Source organism: Aptenodytes patagonicus, chromosome 15 (genome assembly GCF_965638725.1).
Source record: "Aptenodytes patagonicus chromosome 15, bAptPat1.pri.cur, whole genome shotgun sequence".
Classification (NCBI taxonomy): Eukaryota; Metazoa; Chordata; class Aves; order Sphenisciformes; family Spheniscidae; genus Aptenodytes; species Aptenodytes patagonicus.
The window spans coordinates 1,308,351-1,326,472 of record NC_134963.1 but is presented as its reverse complement, the minus strand read 5'-3'; the positions used below and the strand labels follow the sequence as shown (position 1 = coordinate 1,326,472).

Here is an 18,122-nt window from a genome sequence, read left to right as displayed (position 1 = left end):
GTAACTCTCCAAATGGTTTGTCATTCCCTGTTAATTTTAATTGTTAGCTCAGCTCTTTAATTTGGCATTATATGCCTTTTTATTTTGGCCAGAGCAAAGATGAATAAATTTGCCTTCCCATTTTAGGGGCAAGGGCCTGTGGGTTCCCGCAAAAGACAATTCCTATTAAGGTCTGAGAGAGCTTACTTGGAGAGAAGGCAGCATGACAGCTCCTGCACGCAGCTTAGTTGCAGGGCGAAAGAATGCTGCAGCTGGCTGTGGTTAAAGGACTCGTTGCGGTACCTTCTGATTTTTATGTTTGAAGAATTTTAAAGAGTGCTCCGTGAGAGGAACTTGAATAGACTTTGGGATAAGCCGTGGGCTCTTTCTCTGCTGGAGACAAGAGGCTGCGGTTTACACAAACAAAATTTGTATAATTCCTGCAAATTTACAGGAATCCCTGCACTTAAAGGCCTCATTTGTGTCAGTGCTTGACAATTTTTCTGGCTTTTTAAACAACTACCATGACACCTCCCTGTCGTGCTAAAACTTATGTTACTGATGATAGATATCTTTCAGTATGAGGCATTCTCTTTCTCATTCAGGCAGCTACAGCCTGCTGTAGCTTTGTGCCATGCTTGGGCAGTAGTCTCTAAAACAAGTGGTTATTCCTGTAGCTGGGGGGCTTGGTGCCATGTGGCAGACTAACAAGTAAAAAGAGATACTATGGAGCTTTACCCAGGCAATAAATTGTCCTAGAGAGATGGGATCAAGGTCAAGAAGCAAACATAGACAAATGCTCCAACTGTACAGCTACCTTAGTGACTCAACGGTTCTCAGAGTTCTCTGTGGGAGGCAAAACTCCCAACTTTTTACACTCCTAAAAGAAAGTCAAAGCAACAGATTGAACTAAGATTAGGCATTCAAGTCTTCCTCACCATATTGTCCTTGACATCTTCTGTGGAAGAGTATCCAGTGAAGGTCACTACTAAAGAATTTGAAACACGCATTCATACACGTGAGTTCTTGGGGATTCCTCTCAAATCTCAGCAGAGGCTTATTCTGTTAACATCCCTTTCGCTCAGCTCTCCTTCACCCATACAAATCCCGCATATGCTTTACAAGCTCAAAGCCGAACATGTGCATCCAGCCAAGAAGGTCAGACTTCAGCTCGCATTGGTACTGAGCCACAGCCTGGGATTGCCCACTTGTAGAGGCATCTGGCTCAGGCAGCAGAACAGCGGGAGGCTGTTCTCTGAGTCCAAACACACTTTCTCCAGGTACTCGTGCAGATCCCTTACTGAGGCTGTGTGTGTGAATTTGTGAACAGTAAAAGGTGTTTCATTCAGTAGAGTCACTAAGAAGATTGTGCTGAGGCGCACGCTACGCAGTCCTTCTTGATCAAGCTCATTTAGTCCCTATCTCTGATCATCGGGCTTGCTAGCCTGTCTCAGATCCACGCATTTGCACTTGAAAATAGTCCTCTTCCTGAATTAGTTTGTAAAGTCATGTTCTCTTCCAAATCATGCCTCGAGGGCTACCTCTTCATAATGCGCACAGGAAAACACCCAGTTACTGTCATTAGCAATGTGCCAGGAGCTCGGTTAACAGGTTTGCAATTTAAACAATTTAGACTCGCTGATGGTTTGGGTTTAACTATCTTCCTGACTTGTCAAACAGCCTCACGTCTTCCTAGAAAAGCAGCTCATGGGTTCGTGTTCATATTAAGGATAATTTGGGCAGGTTGATAAAAGAAAAGGGGAATATCTGGAAAAGCGGACCAAGTATGTTTACCTGGCAATTATATTTAGGGTGACAATATGATGTTAGAAGGCATTTTCATTATGAAAATAAAAATGGTCAGTTTTCTGGAAGGGGGGGGGGGGTGGCAAGGCAGCAATGTGACCTTTCACAGAGACGTCTGGTTTTCTATACCCATTTACTGAACAACATTCTGGTCCATACGGAGACTCCAGCAAGGTTAGGAGTAAAATCTACCCAACCAATAAACTCTCCAGCAACCCCCAAATAATCGCAGCGTAACGAGATAAGCTGCTATACTAATGTAAAAAATCTAGAAAAGCAAAAAATGCCAACATTAAGTGTAGGAGGAAACAGTTGTGCGAAATAGCACTCCAACACGCCAGTTCCCAGTACCCCGGAGGACTTCTGGGGTGCCCAATGCCAGAGAGATGCTGAAAACTTTTAAGGATCGATGTATGAGGAAAGGGCCACCAGGAATGCTGGAAACACGACATTAACAGGACGTTCCATTGAACTCCCCTGACTCTAATCCAGTAAACGCTAACACTAATGCAGGAACGTGAATGATCCAGATAATGAAGGCTGCGAGGGGCGCATCGCTTTAACACACTGATTTAATTTTTAATTTATGCACAAGTTAATTTCAATTTATGCCAGTCGGTTGCCGGCCTCGGGGTCCAGCACGGAGGCCGGAGGGAACCGGTAAGTCCCCCTCGGCCGGTCTGGCCCTGCCCCCCGCGGCGGGCTCCCCTGAGGGGAGACAAGGCCTCGCCGCTCCTGCCGGCCCCGCGGCAGGGCTCCAGGCCGGCACTGAGGGAAGCCCGGCCCGGGCGGCGGGGGCCCCGGCGGGGAAAGCCGCTCCCCCTCCCTCCCTCCGCCCCCGGAAGAGTCCGTCTGGAAAAGCCGCCGCCTCTCCAGCGGGCCCGGCGGCATCGGCTGCCTCCCCGGCTGCGCCAGGCCGCCGCGGCTCCCCGCCGAGGGGCGCGGGGCCCGGCTGTGCGGGGTCGGCGCGGCCGCGGGGCGGAGGGGGCTGCGCCGGGTCCAGCCCGGCCCTCAGCGGCGGCGGCGGCCGACTGGCGGGGGAGGGAGAACCGCGTTGCACCGCCGCGCCCTCCCCTTCCCGCCGGAGGCAGCGCCACGTCTCGGGCAGGAGCCGGGCGCCAGGCGGGCGGCCCCAGGTCTGCGGGGGGTCTCGCCGGGGAGGGGGGCGGCTGAGGCGCTGGGGCGGCTGGGGGCGGCCGGGCACTGCTTCAGGCCGGGGAGTCGCGCTCGGGGCCGCTCTCCCTCCCCGCGGCCTGCCGGGGTGCGGGGAGCCGCCCGTCCCGGCTTGGTTCCGTCGACTGCGGCTCCGGGCCTCCGGGTGCCTCTGCCGGCGCCGCAGAGGGGTGCCCCGGCCCCTGCCCAGAGACCCCTCGGGCGCGTCTCGCCGGGCGGCGCCCCCAGTCTGGGACAGGGCTCCGTTGTCCTCCTGGTCACTGGTGTTTTAAACAAAATGGGTGGTTTTCGTACAGCTCCTTTCCCTGTGAGGTTACTGCTGGGTTCCTGTGGCGTGCGTGCATCTCTGTGTGTGTGCGTGCGCGTCTGCCTGTGCTCAACACAGAGGTACAAAAGGACTTTGAAGCCAAAATGCTCTAACCTTTAATATTTGGGAATCGGTTGTACGGGAGAAAGCCGTTCTTCATGACCTTGGTTATTAAAAGATGTTTCATGGCAAGGATAAGAAACCATCTAATGTTGGCTGGATTTTGCCAAGGTGTAAGCAGCCTAAATTGTGCTTGCCTTTTGTCTGTAATTCCTCTTTGTGACCTGTCACGTAGTATCAAGTGGAGGTTTCTCTTTTAGAAATGTGCTCTGGGTTTCTGGCTCCTTCGCAGCTGACCTACATAAGGGTCACCTACATAATCGTCTAGTCCTGTGTATCCTGAGCTGTTAGCAGCTTCAGTAACGTTTTGGGAATGACCTGTGGTGTTGCTGGGTGACCAGGGCAGTTTGGTACAGTAGCAGTTACACAAGTACTCTCTGGAGATATAGAAGGAATGTTGCTCAAAATGTTTGTGTTCGTGTAAAAATGCAATTAAAATATTCCTGACTTGACATTCTCCCCACACGCCCCCCCTTTTTTTTTAACTGGGTATTTCTTATGTTTCTTCAGTAAATAGGAACCATAACATTTTGGAATCTGAATTCAGCTGTTAGTTACTATTTGAACAAAATTTAAATACTTGAAGTGACTATGTATCGCAGCTTCTGTCAGATTATATTAGTTGGCTGGGTCTATACCCAAAGATAAGATCTGAATGCCTGGAGAATCATTTGCAAATTGTATAAACTGTGTTTGGAAATCCTCCTCTTGACTCGCCATAGGAGAAGGCAGCATTGAACTGCTGCCCAGGCCATGTTCTGACTGCCAACACGTGCCGTAATTAGTAGTTCGGGCTCTGTACAGTGATACATACTCATTGCTCTGCAGACAAGTAAACAGTAGTGATGTAATTTAATTAAAAAAAAATTAAATCTGGATTCCATACTGCATTCTAACTAAAGTTATTGAAACTTAAATGGGAGTAGGTCCTTGAAATGAAATATATGGTATGAAAGTCCAGACTGTAATTTACAGAGCAAAATGCTACTCTGAGTACTGGCTTGCTTATTAAAGCAGAGGCCAAAGAGGTGTTTCCATTAAAAGGGACAATGATCTTAAATCAGTTGTCTCGCTGAATATTACCTTGTATCATGACGCTGGTGTATCAATGCTACTAAAAAAAACCCTGATAATAAAAAAGCTGTTAAACAGATCACTTCTTATTCACAAAAGCTGGATACTTGGTTGCATTTCATTGTCTCTGTTATTATGCCATGTCCTGGTTCTGTGTGTTGAAGTTGGGCTGGTGGGTAATCTGTGAGCACTACTTTCATTTTAACTCATATTTCCAAAGCTCTAAGAAATGTTTGTAAACTTATTACATTTTGTTTCTAGAGGATGCAGCTCCTTGGTGATTACAACTTTGGCTGCAAGCTGTTTTCATGATCTGCTGAATTTATCAGCTGCCTGCTGCACACCAACAGCTGTAAAGCTTAGAACTGTGTAACATCCTGATGCTGTTGTTGCTGATGGAGAGAAACAGGACTTGGTAGTTCACTTGGCGGCAAATTATTCAGAAGAAAACCTTTCCAGGGATCTGGATTGTTTTTACCATGGACTCCCCATCTGTCCAGCCAGACGTTCACTTGGAGAACAGCAGCAGCAGTAATGGCCCCCCCAGCAGCTCTGAAGAACTTTTGGATTGTAAAGCCGAGTCAGATTTACCAGTTACAACAGATGAAATTAACAGTAAGTTACTTCATATGCACCAAATCATTTCCTGGTCTTACCCAGGCTTCTCTACAACTATCTATTTTGTTCAGGTGATGCTGAAGGACTTTGTTCCTTGAGGACAGGAATTTCTTGTACAGCAGTTTTAAGCAAGTTTGGTGAAGGCTAGGGCTCTGTGTATGGGAAAACTGTCTTCTGTTTTAAAATTTATTCTTTCAAAACAAAACCAAACTATTAACTTAAGTACTATTGGCTGTCAGTTGAGTATGTGTTGGTCAGGGTGTTACTCTTGTCTTCTGATAGTGTTTCCAAGAGTGTATAACCTGAAATTCTCTAGAACTAACAGTTCTGAAATGATTGTTATGGAGTAAACTCATGACTGGAGTACTTTATTTTGGCAAAAGAAATTTTCCTAATAAACTAAATTGATTAGGCAAAAACGAAAATGTACTCAAGTCTCTCTAAACTTCCACTTACGGAAGAGAGATACTGGCACGTACTCCCTAAATTATCTCAAAATAACTTTTCTATGTAGACAAGCTCTGTAATAAAATAATCATGCAGCTGTTTACAAGAAACTTAAGAGAGTGCTGATCTGAGTAGATTATAGAATCAAACTTAGGTTGGAAGGGACCTCTGTGGGTCGTCTAGTCCAACCTCATGCACAGAGCAGACCTAGTTTTGAAGCTAGATCAGGTTGCTCGGGGCCTTGTCCTGTTGAATTCTGAAAATCACCAGAGAGGGAGGTTCAACAGCCTCTCTACCCTTTCCAGTATTTAGCTGCTTTCATTGTGAAAATCTTCTCCTTGTATTGAGTTGAAATCTCCATGTTTCCACTACAGGTATCTGAGGATATGTTAGTATATAAGGATGTGGTGGTAGATGGGTGGAGGGGGTGTATATGTTGCGGCTGCGTAGATACACAAAAGTACAGAGGTTCCTTACGTAAAAAGAGGTGATCATGTGATGAAGTTGTTAGCCTTCCGCCCTCCTGTCATACCACAGATTTGTCATCTTGTCGCAAGCAAGAAAGAGGAGGCCTGAGACTTTATTTGCATTTCTTACGCTGCCCTTTATCAGACTGGCAGAGTGTAGTTATATGATGATTCATTCATCTTTTACGAAGTTGGAGATCACACATTCCTGTCTTCTCCTGTGTTGGACATCGTCCAAACAATTGAATTGTGGCTTACAAATAGGTAGTGTGTCTTTTGACTGTTTTCAATCTAATTGCATCTCCTCCCCCACTGTTCTAAAAAGACCACAGTTGTATTGACACTACGGCAATTAAATTACTTTAGTTCAAGGCAGCGTTTAGATTCCAAGTGTCTCATGGCCTCAGGAAGTTGCCAGGAAACCATTCCTGCAGAATTTTGCTCCAGCATCTCTTTTGTATACCACTCACAGTTGTGAAGATAAAAATGTAAATAAAATATAAACCTGATGCAGTAATTGCTGCAGTTTCTGAAAGGTGGGCAGAAACAGTATTTCTGAATGTGCGAGGCATCTTCTTATTTTTGGCTTCTTGTGGCTATTCTTAGCACTGACATCTATTTTAAATTTGGTTTTGACAATCTTTTCGTTTTAAAATGCCTTAAACTCTGACTTTGGTTAGTCATTAAAAAGGCAGTCCTGTCCTCTGTCCTCCTTTGCATCCTTGTTGCACCCATCCCTTCCATCGTGCCTGCAAGTGTTTTTCTGATCACATGGTGAACTAAATCAGAGAACTGTTCAGGCTAAAATGGCCTGAAAATGTTCTCTGCATGACAAATAAGATACTCAAAAGTGTTTTAATTCACATCTTGGAGAGCAGATGGGTTTTGGCAACCTAAGGCTGAAAACTTTATTTTTACCCACATTCAGTTTCCTCATTCAGTTTCCTCTGATCTGGTTCACTGTACAAACATCTGTGCTGGCTTAAGGGAGGATGCACCACAGAGGTGGGAACAAATGGTTAGGGGTGGAAATTTATCTTTTCCTCTTTAAATTACTCTGAAGTGAAATTTGACTGCACTTAAAAGGAAACCTTTTGCTGTCTTCAATAACAAAAACGAAAACAATTAAAAAGTCCTACCTTCCTACCTGTAACTTTTTTCCATATGGCTTATTTAATTTCAGGGTGCACTTTTAATGTTCTCCACATACATGAAGGATAATAGCTTTATTTTTGAATCGTTTTGCTTTCGGAAGTTTGTAGTGATTCATTATATGGGGGGGGGAGTTTAATAGCAATATGTTAATGGGCTGGTCTAAATCAATAATTAAAGTTTTATTGTATCGTTGTAATCAACTTCCTGGCTACAGAATATTTCTGCATATGAATCTTAGAAACACTTAGTTTTGGGAGGATCTGTTTCTCAGTTCTGGTTGGTTGGTTTGTTTCTTTCCCTCCACATCTCCTTTGAGCAGACTTTAAAAAAACCAAACTGCTTATTCAAGTCTGTAGCTCTGAGAGGAGGAAAAACTAGAAGAAAGAGAAAACTTGATTTTTCCACTTGCAAATACTTTGTGATCATAAATGTTAAATATTTTCAAACATCTTTATGAAAATATAATAAAATCTTCCATATTATTCCAATGAGTTCCAGTTACCCCAGTGATACATGGTGTGGGAATGAACAGAATGACTGGCTATTTCAGTACCCTGCTCATTTGAGACCTATAATAACACATTTAAAGTTAGATATACAGTTTTGTTGCAACAGCTGTTTCATAAATGTAAGTAGTCCCCAGCCAAATGAAGTAGAAATGTGTGAGAAATCCAAAATATAAACCTGTGAAGTGTTGAACTGGTTTTGAAGATGCATTTTTCCTGATGGAAAAGAAAAATCCAATATTAGTAAGCGGGGATAAAATTGGTATTAAAGTGGTTCTTGAATTGCCTTTTAATTGGTAGGTTTATTATTTTGATACATGTGAGCTTTGCGACTGTACTTTTGATGAAGACATCTTATTTGAAAAAATTTAAAGTCCGTTTAAAATGGAGAAACTCTGCTTGGCCCAGGCTGGACGTCAGGGTGGTGGATGCTTCCTCCCCAGTGCCCAGCAGCATACCAAATAGCTGAATCATTCAGCACAGGCCCGCAGTTGCTGAGTCTTATTTGTAGTAGGTTGCCACTCAGTGTGACGCAGATCACGTTATTTACACTCGGTGTTTCATGCTTCTAAACCTAACAAGATTTAAAAACCCGTGTGAGGTTTTGAAGATATTTTATGAGCACTTTTGAGGTCCTGCTTGAAGGCAACGTAGTAAAGCAAATGAAAGGAAGTTGTTCCGGTCTTTTTAAATGAAGAATCAAAAGTCCTTTATAAAATTCCTCCTGCCAGTTGCTGTCATTAGCAATTTCCATATTCTTACAGTCTAAAGGCAATAGTGGTAGCATTGTATTTGGGTGGAGGTGTGAAGATAAATGGGGTGGCTTACAGTGTAGCTCAGTGAAACTTTCTTTTCCAGCTACCAGTATTAACATCAACGAAGTGCCAAATGAAGAGGGAAGTCTGGAGATAAACAGCAAAGTGGACGCCTGCCAGAATGGGCCAGAGTCGCTCTTCCCCAACTCTCCTGTATCTTTTGACCCTGCCAGCAGTGCGCAGGGTCAAGAGTCATCCCCAGGTGTGACTGGTTTCCATGACAGCCTAAGGAAGTCTCAGGGAACTAGTGCTGAGGGCATAGTTCTTAGAAAAGAAGCTTTGCAGTCTCTCAAACTAAGTCTTCCCATGCAAGAAACTGAATTGTGTAAGCATCTGTTTACGGTGGCGCCCCTGCTTTCTCTTGCTGCATAAAGCTTCTTACTCTGAGCCTGGCTCTAGAATCCTATAACATCATTTAAGCTTGGACTAAACTTTGGTTTTGCAGTAAGCTTTTACTTTGAACTACAATTCATTTTCTTTCAGTAAACTACCCTCTGCTGCAGCTAAGGCACGTGCCTTACTGTTTAAAAATCGTTCTTGTGCTGGAGGGGAATTTATGCTTTCTGGGGCTGAAACTATTCTAATCTTCTTGATTCTTAGGAGTAACAGGTGACATTAAAAAAAAAAAAAAAAGACAGAACAGCAGAACCAGGTGATTTTAAGCTAAGTAATAAAGGGGGGAAGAGAAGAGCAATAAAGGGGAGAGAAAGGGGAAGCCTTTATATTAAGGTGTCTAATGCTGCAGGAGTTTTCTGAAATAATGTTTTTAAAAAGCCTTACTATGGCAAAGATTTAATGTGAGTTAACAAAAAGAAAGAAAATGTGTCTAGGGAACGTCTTTCTCTAACCTGTAGGGAATGAGTGGACTGCGTAGGTCTTGCTTAGTTTTATAATTTTAGTACTGTCAGAAGTGTAGGACCGGTGAGATTAAATGACAGCAATAGTTTTGTTCTTGCTGTATAATCTCTTGTCACATATACGTGGAGGAACTACAGCATTTGCAAACTGAGCGACAGAAATACACAGGCTTTATCAATGCTTACACAAGGATATGTCAGAAGAGGGTATTTTGAGGTGCATGTCAATAGGCTTTCCTTGCGTTCCTTGCTTAAGCATGAAGCATGTTGCTGATGGTAGAAGGGGCTTTTTTCCTTTTGCATCTAATTTGCCTGTGTTGGAGTTTTCTGTTTGACTGTAAAGATACCTTTCATTTACAGGCTCAGCAGAGTCTTCACTCCCATTGGAGAAAGAAGAACAAATAAGACTTCAAGCAAGAAGACGGCTAGAAGAACAGCTCAAACAATACAGAGTGAAGAGACATCAAGAAAGAGTGAGTACTACGCAAAAGATCTTCTAGATTCAGTGTGTTGTTGAGACGCTTGAAAACTTTATCATTTCTGTGCTCCAAATTACTGTTTTCTCTGCTTTAAATGTTCAGTAGCTTTCTCAAATGTGAGAAAGCATTTTTTTCTTCTGGACATGCAAAATTTGGTTCTCCATTACCTCATTGGTAACGTATCATTTTATGCTACTTAAAGTAGGGGAGAAAAACCCAAAACTTCAGTAAGTTCAATTTTTTCTGTATTTTTCAGTTAGCTGTTGGAGTCTACCTTGATCATTTTCAACATGCATATATTGAGCCTTGATAGGGTTGATTGTTGATGTAATTTACCTTGTTCATGAAATGATGCATATATTTAAATATTAGTGTAAAAATGTAGAGCTTTACATATTAAGTTCTACAGCAAAATAAGTCTTTGATGCTAGTTCAAATGTAACATTCTGGAATTCATCATTGACTCTTTGCTTCTTTCAGTCAAATCAGTCTACATCCAAAAACCGACCCTCCAGCACCCTGGATCCTGAGCTGATGTTAAATCCAGAAATCTTGCCTAGAGCTAGCACTGTAGCAATGACAAAAGAATACTCCTTTTTGCGGACCAGTGTCCCCAGGGGGCCAAAGCTGGGTAGCTTGGGACTTCCAGCATCCCCAAAAGAGAGAAGAAGTTCAAAATCTAAGCCCAGTAAGATCCGGTCCTTGGCTGACTACAGAACTGAAGATTCAGGCTCTGGAAACACTACTGGGAATTTTGTGGCTACTGATTTATCTGGTGGGACTCTGAAGCAAAGCAGAAGCGGTCCAACATCAGTTGTTTCTGAGATTAGTCTACCCTCTGACACGGATGATCAAATAGAGAATTCCTCCTTGGCAGGAGATAGCGTTTCAGAGATTGATGGGAGTGAAGTGGGAATGAGGCTGGACGGAAATGAGAGTGACAGCTCTACCTACAGCAGCGTGTCAGGAAAAGGGCTGTGTAACAGTTTACAGAATGCAGAAGGCAAACGGGGTATTCTGTATACAATAAACGGTCAGAAGATACATCCTGATGCAATAGGGCAATTTCCTTCCATCAGTGAGGTGCTACAGGCTGCAGCAGTAGAGTATCGAGCCCAAGAGCAAGAAGTTAATGGGGAAGTACGGAGTAGGAGAGACAGTATTTCTAGCAGGTAAGAAAGATCACCGTACAGTGAGGCCATTATTAGGCATTATACTTTCTTGGAATAGGCAACCTATTACTCTTACCTTCTAACAACTTTGGATCCAGTTTTAACTTACATTCGTTGTGATCAAATCTGTTGTTAATTTACAGATTCTAAAAGAAACTGAAAGGTCACTTCACTTGAGTACCTATTTACTAAGTATATCTTTAGAGAAAGATATTTTTGCCACTGACAGTGTGTTTTAAACGTACTGCTAGCAGTTGCTTCTGTCTGTATTTACTTGTGAAGCGGGCATTCATTCACTGAATCACTGATGTGGCATTAGTCTTTAAAGTCTGAAAGCGTCAACTTAACTGACTCAGTGATATTTATTATTGTCCTTTTCCTGATCTAGGCATTTCGTAACTATTTGAGGTCTGAAAGGCACATGCCAAGAGTCTTGTCCTAGATACTCTTACCCTCTTCAGCCCTTTAGAATGAGATTTACTTAGTCTCACAAGCTTATGTGTGTATGTAGGTATTAAACTGTGATTCAGCAAGCAAGTGGATGACTGGTGAAGTCCTTAACAATGCAGTTGTGGGGTTTTTTATCAGTTGTCTGCAGATGCATTTTTTTATACACGCTAATTTTGAAATTACCTTTTTTTCCCTTCATTGGAATAAAGTGTAATGCCCTGAGAAGTTAAGGTAAAATCAGTTGTCAACAATTATTCCAGCTCAGACTTAATTCTTACAGTGATGAGAGAGAGAAGATCTTTTTCCCTAGACTCCTTGGCTGTACATCAGGGAAGGAGCATAAGGAATCCCTTATACCAAATACCTATTCTTTCTTCTTTTGCAGCAGCTGTTGGTATTTCTCAGGCACTTTCACATTAAAGCAGACAATTGCAGACAATAGTTGTGGAGGTTTTGTGCTCCCGTTACGTCTGTTTGCTTATAATGGGATATGCAGATACAGAATAAAACGAAGTCAACCATTGCACTTCTGTAAAATAACAAATATATGGGTGCCACACTAGATTCTAGCTGCTGCAAATATAGGAAACTAATGTATAAAACCTTAGCATGAATATAATTTCTTTATCTCTTTGGATGGTAACAAAGGTTGTTTCACTGTGTCCTGGATCCATCATAAAGCCAGAAAAAATGTCCTAAATTCTAGGTCACGCATGGAGTCTGAGTACCTCTTAATTTCAGCTTAACTTTTCTTCAACTACGTGAGTGTTGTATTCTAACCCTTTAACTGTATGTGCTGTCTCTGTCTCCAGTGTTTCTATGGAAAGCTCTATCGCAGGAACTCATGATGAAATGTTGCAGGTTCTGAAGGAGAAGATGAGACTTGAAGGGCAACTAGAAGCACTCTCACTAGAAGCTAATCAGGTAGAAAATGAATTTGAATTTCTGTATTTAGCAAATTATATTAATTAATTTTCAAGAGCCTCCTACTCATTACTTGTGGAAATTGTGTTTTGTAAAAACATTGTTGAATAAGGTACTTTACAAGGATGCTGAGGTGGGTTGACCCTGGCTGGATGCCAGGGTCCCACCAAAGCCGCTCTATCACTCCAGACAGGGGAGAGAAAAAATATAACGAAAGGCTCGTGGGTCGAGATAAGGACAGGGAGATCACTCACCAATTACAGTCATGGGCCAAACAGACTGGACTTGGGGAAATTAGTTTAATTATTACCAATCAAACCAGAGTAGGATAATGAGAAATAAAGCCAAATCTTAAAACACCTTCCCGCCACCCCTCCCTTTTCCCGGGCTCAACTTCACTCCTGATTTTCTCTACTGTTTCGTCCCAGCGGCGCAGGGGGACAGAGAATGGGGGTTGCGGTCAGTCCATCACACGTTGTCTCTGCCGATCCTTCCTCCTCAAGGGGAGGACACCTCACACTCTTCCCCTGCTCCAGCGTGGGGTCCCTCCCACAGGAGACAGTCCTCCACGAACTGCTCCAGCGTGGGTCCTTCCCACAGGCTGCAGTTCTTCACAAACTGCTCCAGTGTGGGTCCTTCCACGGGGTGCAGTCCTTCAGGAACAGACCGCTCCAGCGTGGGCCCTTCCACGGGGTGCAGTCCTTCAGGAACAGACCGCTCCAGCGTGGGTCCTTCCCACGGGGTGCAGACTGCTCCAGCGTGGGTCCCCTGCGGGGTCACAAGTCCTGCCAGCAAACCTGCTCTGGCGTGGGCTCCTCTCTCCACGGGGCCACAGGTCCTTCCAGGAGCCTGCTCCAGCGTGGGCTTCCCATGGGGTCACAGCCTCCTTCGGGCATCCACCTGCTCCAGTGTGGGGTCCTCCACGGGCTGCAGGTGGATATCTGCTCCACCATTAACCTCCATGGGCTGCAGGGGGACAGCCTGCCTCACCACGGTCTTCACATTGGGCTGCAGGGGAGTCTCTGCTCCGGCGCCTGGAGCTCCTCCTCCCCCTCCTTCTTCGCTGACCTTGGTGTCTGCAGAGATGTTTCTCTCACATATTCTCACTCATCTCTCTGCTGCTGCTGTTCTTTTTTTCGCCCCCCTCTTCTTAAATATGTTACCCCAGCAGCGCTACCGCTGTCACTGATGGGCTCGGCCTTGGCCAGCGGCGGGTCCGTCTTGGAGCCGGCTGGCATTGGCTCTATCGGACGTAGGGGAAGCTTCTAGCAGCTTCTCACAGAAAGCCACCCCTGTAGCCCCTGTGGTACCAAAACCTTGCCATGCAAACCCAGTACAGATGCTTAAGAGGATAAATACAAAGTTAGTGAAGTCTTCAAAGGCTTTAAAAAAGAAGTAGTTTAGTTTTTTGTTTTTTTTTTAAAAACAAATTAAATGAGAGATGATAAATCCAGAGTAATACTAGCGATGTCTATATAGCTGTATTTTCTCTTTGTTTTGATTGATGGTGTACAACATCTAATAGAAAGCATTCTTCCTTAAAGTGTGGAAACACGTCATATTAAAAATCCGGACATGGTTACTGACAGATAAGAAAGCACAGAGAAGATGTATAGCATTATGTGTTTTCTTTGACTATTTGAAATACCTGCTAGGTGAGATGTCACTTTAAAAAAGAATTTTTTACAAGAAAGTGGTTTTTGCCTTAGCAAAGCCATTTTGCTGGGCATCTTCTTTAGTCAGCCATTAATGTGTTTTGTCTTAAGACTTCTGCATTTTGATTTTCTGGACACATTCAGGCTCTCAAAGAGAAGACTGAGCTACAAGCCCAACTTGCAGCTTTGAACATGAAGCTTCAGGCGCAGATGGAGCACAGCCAAAACAGCCAGCAGAAGCAGGAATCTCTGAGCTCAGAAGTGGCCACATTAAAGCAGTCTTGCTGGGATCTGGAACGAGCAATGGCTGACCTGCAAAATACCTTGGAAGAAAAGAATGCTAGTTTGGCTTCTTCAAATAATGATTTGCAGTTAGCAGAGGAGCAGTACCAAAGACTCCTGCTGAAGGTTGAAGATATGCAAAAAAATGTTCTCACCAGAGATAGGACAGGTGGGATGATGTAAATGTCAATCTTTAAAATTTGTTATTCCATAAATCATTTTATACCAAAGTCCAGGAAGAAGAAGGAATTTTAATTTGTGTTTCATTGATGTCATACTAATAAAATGGTCTGAATTTTAAGGTGATTGGGTTTTATTTCGTGTCACAGAAGCACCACAATTTGCGAGCTGCCACTGCCAGCTTAGGGAGGGAGGCATAAATATTTACTCTAGTAACTGTTTGACAGTGGACTAATGGTTTTTAGAAAATTGTACAAATACTCGTTTGTAATGATGATTCTACGTGTCAGGATACCTGCTTCCTGATTTTTAATAAGTTCGTATTCTCTGGCTCTAAGTAACTATGAATGCTTATAGAAGTGATTCATTTATTTTAATTTTATTCTGCTTATGACCTGATACTTTGGATTCTAGCACTTCCCCTCACTTTTGCAGGAAAAGCCAATCTTTATGTAATTAGGCATATATGTTTTTGTTCAAAAAGAAAGAGAAAAAAAAAGCTATGAATACAGGAATAATTCTTGAAAATGTGTGCATAAAAATAGAACAATGGAGTGCGCTAGTCCAAGTTCTTTATTTTTCTTGTTCTAGTTCATGATCTGCGACAGCAGTTGGCTTCCTTACAGAACCAGCTTCAGAAGGTGCAGTTGGAACGGACCACACTGACCAATAAGCTAAAGGCATCTGAAACAGAAATCACATCGCTCCAAAATGTGCGGCAGTGGTACCAGCAGCAGCTTGTACTGGCACAGGAGGCCCGTGTCAGGCTGCAGAGTGAGATGGCCAATATACAGGTATTATGATTTACCTCCATATAGGAGGACTGACAATCTGTCTTTTTATATTAGTTTTATCCAGAGGACATTGTTTATGAACTCATACAAGGGAGCCCGTCTCACTTGTGTATTCTTCAGGTGGAGAGCAGGAGGGGATGGTGTTTTGTTTATCATCATGAGGTATTAGTTCACGTTAATGCTGAGGCATAAATTTAACCAAGGCACTTGCCTTCTGTGGATGAAGATCTGCAGTGCCATGAAAGTAGTAGCTGAGATAAGGCACAGAGAGATTCAATGTGATTTTTTTTTTTTTTTTCTGAAACTCTTAAATTTGTTGGCCAAATTTTGACTGTTGGTATTAATCTGTGATTTATTTTTTTTCCTTCCTTTAGGCTGGGCAAATGACTCAAGCAGGTATGTTGGAACATCTCAAACTAGAGAATGTGGCACTGTCTCAGCAGCTGACTGAAACCCAGCACAGATCCATTAAAGAAAAGGAACGTATTGCAGCACAGCTGCAAAATATTGAGGTATGGTTATAGGTGGTCTTCATGAATTATGTTCTGCCTAGGTTGTGTGTTTAGGTTTTGCAAACTCAAGAGTATTCCGGCAAAGTAACATAGAATTCTTATGAATTGATTCAAATGCTGTACTGTAAAAACGGTAAATATTTCAAAGCAAATAAATTTGCATGACATTACAAACAGTAAGAGGGAGCAAGGCCATATGTTTCCCATTCCAAGGTGATACTTGCATTTTCAGCTCTGGTATTTGTTTTTAATTGAATTTTAAAGGTGGATGTAAATGTTCTCCTTTGCCCATTCATGAACTTTTTTCAAGAGAAAACTTAATTGGAAGTTAAACTAAGTTACTGACTTATTAAGTCAGTAAAGTGCTGCTTAAGTGTGTGAAATTGCTCAGTACTCAGGTTTGTCCTTCCTGCCCTCCAGTAAGAAAAGATGGGTAAAATCTGAAGTGCAGTATGGTCGCTTTCAAAGCACTTAGAACCTTAAATCCCATTGAATTTCAGTGACGTTCCTGCTTCTGAGTCTCAAAGGGCAGTAAAGCAGCAGGTCAGTGGAAGCACCTGTCGTGGTTTAACCTCAGCCAGCAACTGAGCACCACACAGCCGCTCGCTCACTACCCCCCTCCCCCCCCCCCGCGGTGGGATGGGGAGAGAATCGGAAGAGTAAAAGTGAGAAAACTCATGGGTTGAGATAAGAACAGTTTTAATAATTGAAATAAAATAGTAATAATAAAAGAATATACAAAGCAAGTGATGCACAGTGCAGTTGCTCACCACCCACCGACCGATGCCCAGCCAGTCCCCGAGCAGCGGCCCCCCCCGGCCAGCTTTCCCCGGTTTCTGTGCTGCGCATGACGTCACAAGGTATGGAATGTCCCTCTGGCCAGTTGGGGTCAGGTGTCCTGGCTGTGCCCCCTCCCAGCTTCTTGTGCACCTCCAGCCTGCGCAGTTGGTAGAGCGTCGGAAGCTGGAAAGTCCTTGACCAGGGTAAGCACTGCTCAGCAACAACTAAAACATCGGTGTGTTATCAACATTATTCTCATACTAAATCCAAAACACAGCACTGTACCAGTTGCTAGGAAGGAAATTAACGCTATCCCAGCCGAAACCAGGACACACTCCATCTCTGGTGTTACTAATAGTGGTTGCGTAAATGACAGGAATTGCTGTTTCATGGAGTAGCTACAGCATCCAAGGAATCTCTTTTGTTTCAGAGTTTTTTCCAAATAGCTTAATTTTAATAAAGATTCTTTTTCTTTACATCTTGTTTCATCAATTCAGAAAGGACATGGTGTTATTTAAGAGGAATTCAGATTGTCACAACTATACAAGACATTCACTGTTACTCTAGTGTCTTAAGTATATGAATGGGTGACTTCAGTAAAGACATACAGGTGTGTAAGGCAGACATCAGAATTATTTTTGCTTGTGTCTTTTCTCTAGAAATTTTCTTGATAATTTACCTTTTTCTAGTCATCTTTTTTTTTCCTTTTTCCTGCCCCTCCCCCTCCCTTGAAATTGTAAAAGTTGATTCCTTGCTTTTTCTGTGCAGGCTGACATGTTAGATCAAGAAGCTGCCTTCATGCAGATCCAGGAGGCTAAAACCATGGTGGAAGAAGACTTGCAGAGAAAACTAGAGGAGTTTGAGGATGAGAAAGAACAGCTTCAGAAAATGGCTGATTCTGCAGCAACATTGGCACAAGAATTGGAACAGGTAGACTGTTGTTAGGTAACTTCCCAAGGGTTTCAAGGGAAATACTTATTTGGCTGAAAAGGCAATAGTAAATAGATCCTGAGCTCTAAACTTCTTTGAAAACCTGAAAGATTGCTGCAATAATGAAGTCCATATCAAAGTCACTCTGTCCCAGGTGAAAAGGCGCCCTTTTTTTAACCATCTCAGTAACAGTACTTTTTTGAAATGTTAGAACTACTGTCTTGTAAATGTTGGGTTTTTTGGGGTTTTGGTTTTTTTTTAGTGAATACAGTATGTGATTATTCTAAGGATAGAGAAGAAGCATAGATCCATGTTCAAAATTGTTAGGCAGTCAGGATATCATATACACTTACAGCGTAATAAATCTGCACTTTGCTACAGAGTCATGCTTTAACCTTGTAACATTACAAAGGCAGCATGTTAAGGGCTGGAATGAGATGAAGTATGTGATAGCTCAGTATTATATTCCATGTAATTATATGGCATTATCATTAATAACACTGAATTTACCCGGTATGTCTACTGTGGACACATTTTTCAAATAAAAATTTAGAATACTGTGAATGTTACTTAAGAATATTTTAGGTTTGTCATTCTGGTCGTTGCTTAGCGTGTGAGTTACAGATGCTGCAGAAGGCAA

The 18,122-nt window shown here is 42.9% G+C and overlaps 1 protein-coding gene across 3 annotated transcripts in view; it reads left to right on the top strand.

Annotated features, from left to right (window-relative positions):
• The first annotated feature begins 2,863 nt into the window (after positions 1-2,863).
• Positions 2,864-18,122, top strand: part of GOLGA3 (golgin A3) — a 31,284-nt gene continuing 16,025 nt past the window's right edge. The window contains exons 1-10 of one of the 3 annotated variants that reach the window (XM_076353214.1): positions 2,864-2,921; positions 4,721-5,074; positions 8,511-8,669; positions 9,685-9,797; positions 10,284-10,975; positions 12,238-12,349; positions 14,149-14,455; positions 15,058-15,260; positions 15,635-15,772; positions 17,321-17,482. In XM_076353214.1, coding sequence (XP_076209329.1) covers positions 4,939-5,074; positions 8,511-8,669; positions 9,685-9,797; positions 10,284-10,975; positions 12,238-12,349; positions 14,149-14,455; positions 15,058-15,260; positions 15,635-15,772; positions 17,321-17,482 — 2,022 coding nt within the window. In that variant the 5' untranslated portion in view covers positions 2,864-2,921; positions 4,721-4,938. Of the gene's footprint in view, positions 2,922-4,720; positions 5,075-8,510; positions 8,793-9,684; positions 9,798-10,283; positions 10,976-12,237; positions 12,350-14,148; positions 14,456-15,057; positions 15,261-15,634; positions 15,773-17,320; positions 17,483-18,122 lie in introns of all 3 variants that reach the window. The other 2 variants (XM_076353212.1, XM_076353215.1) reach the window with 2 other exon arrangements.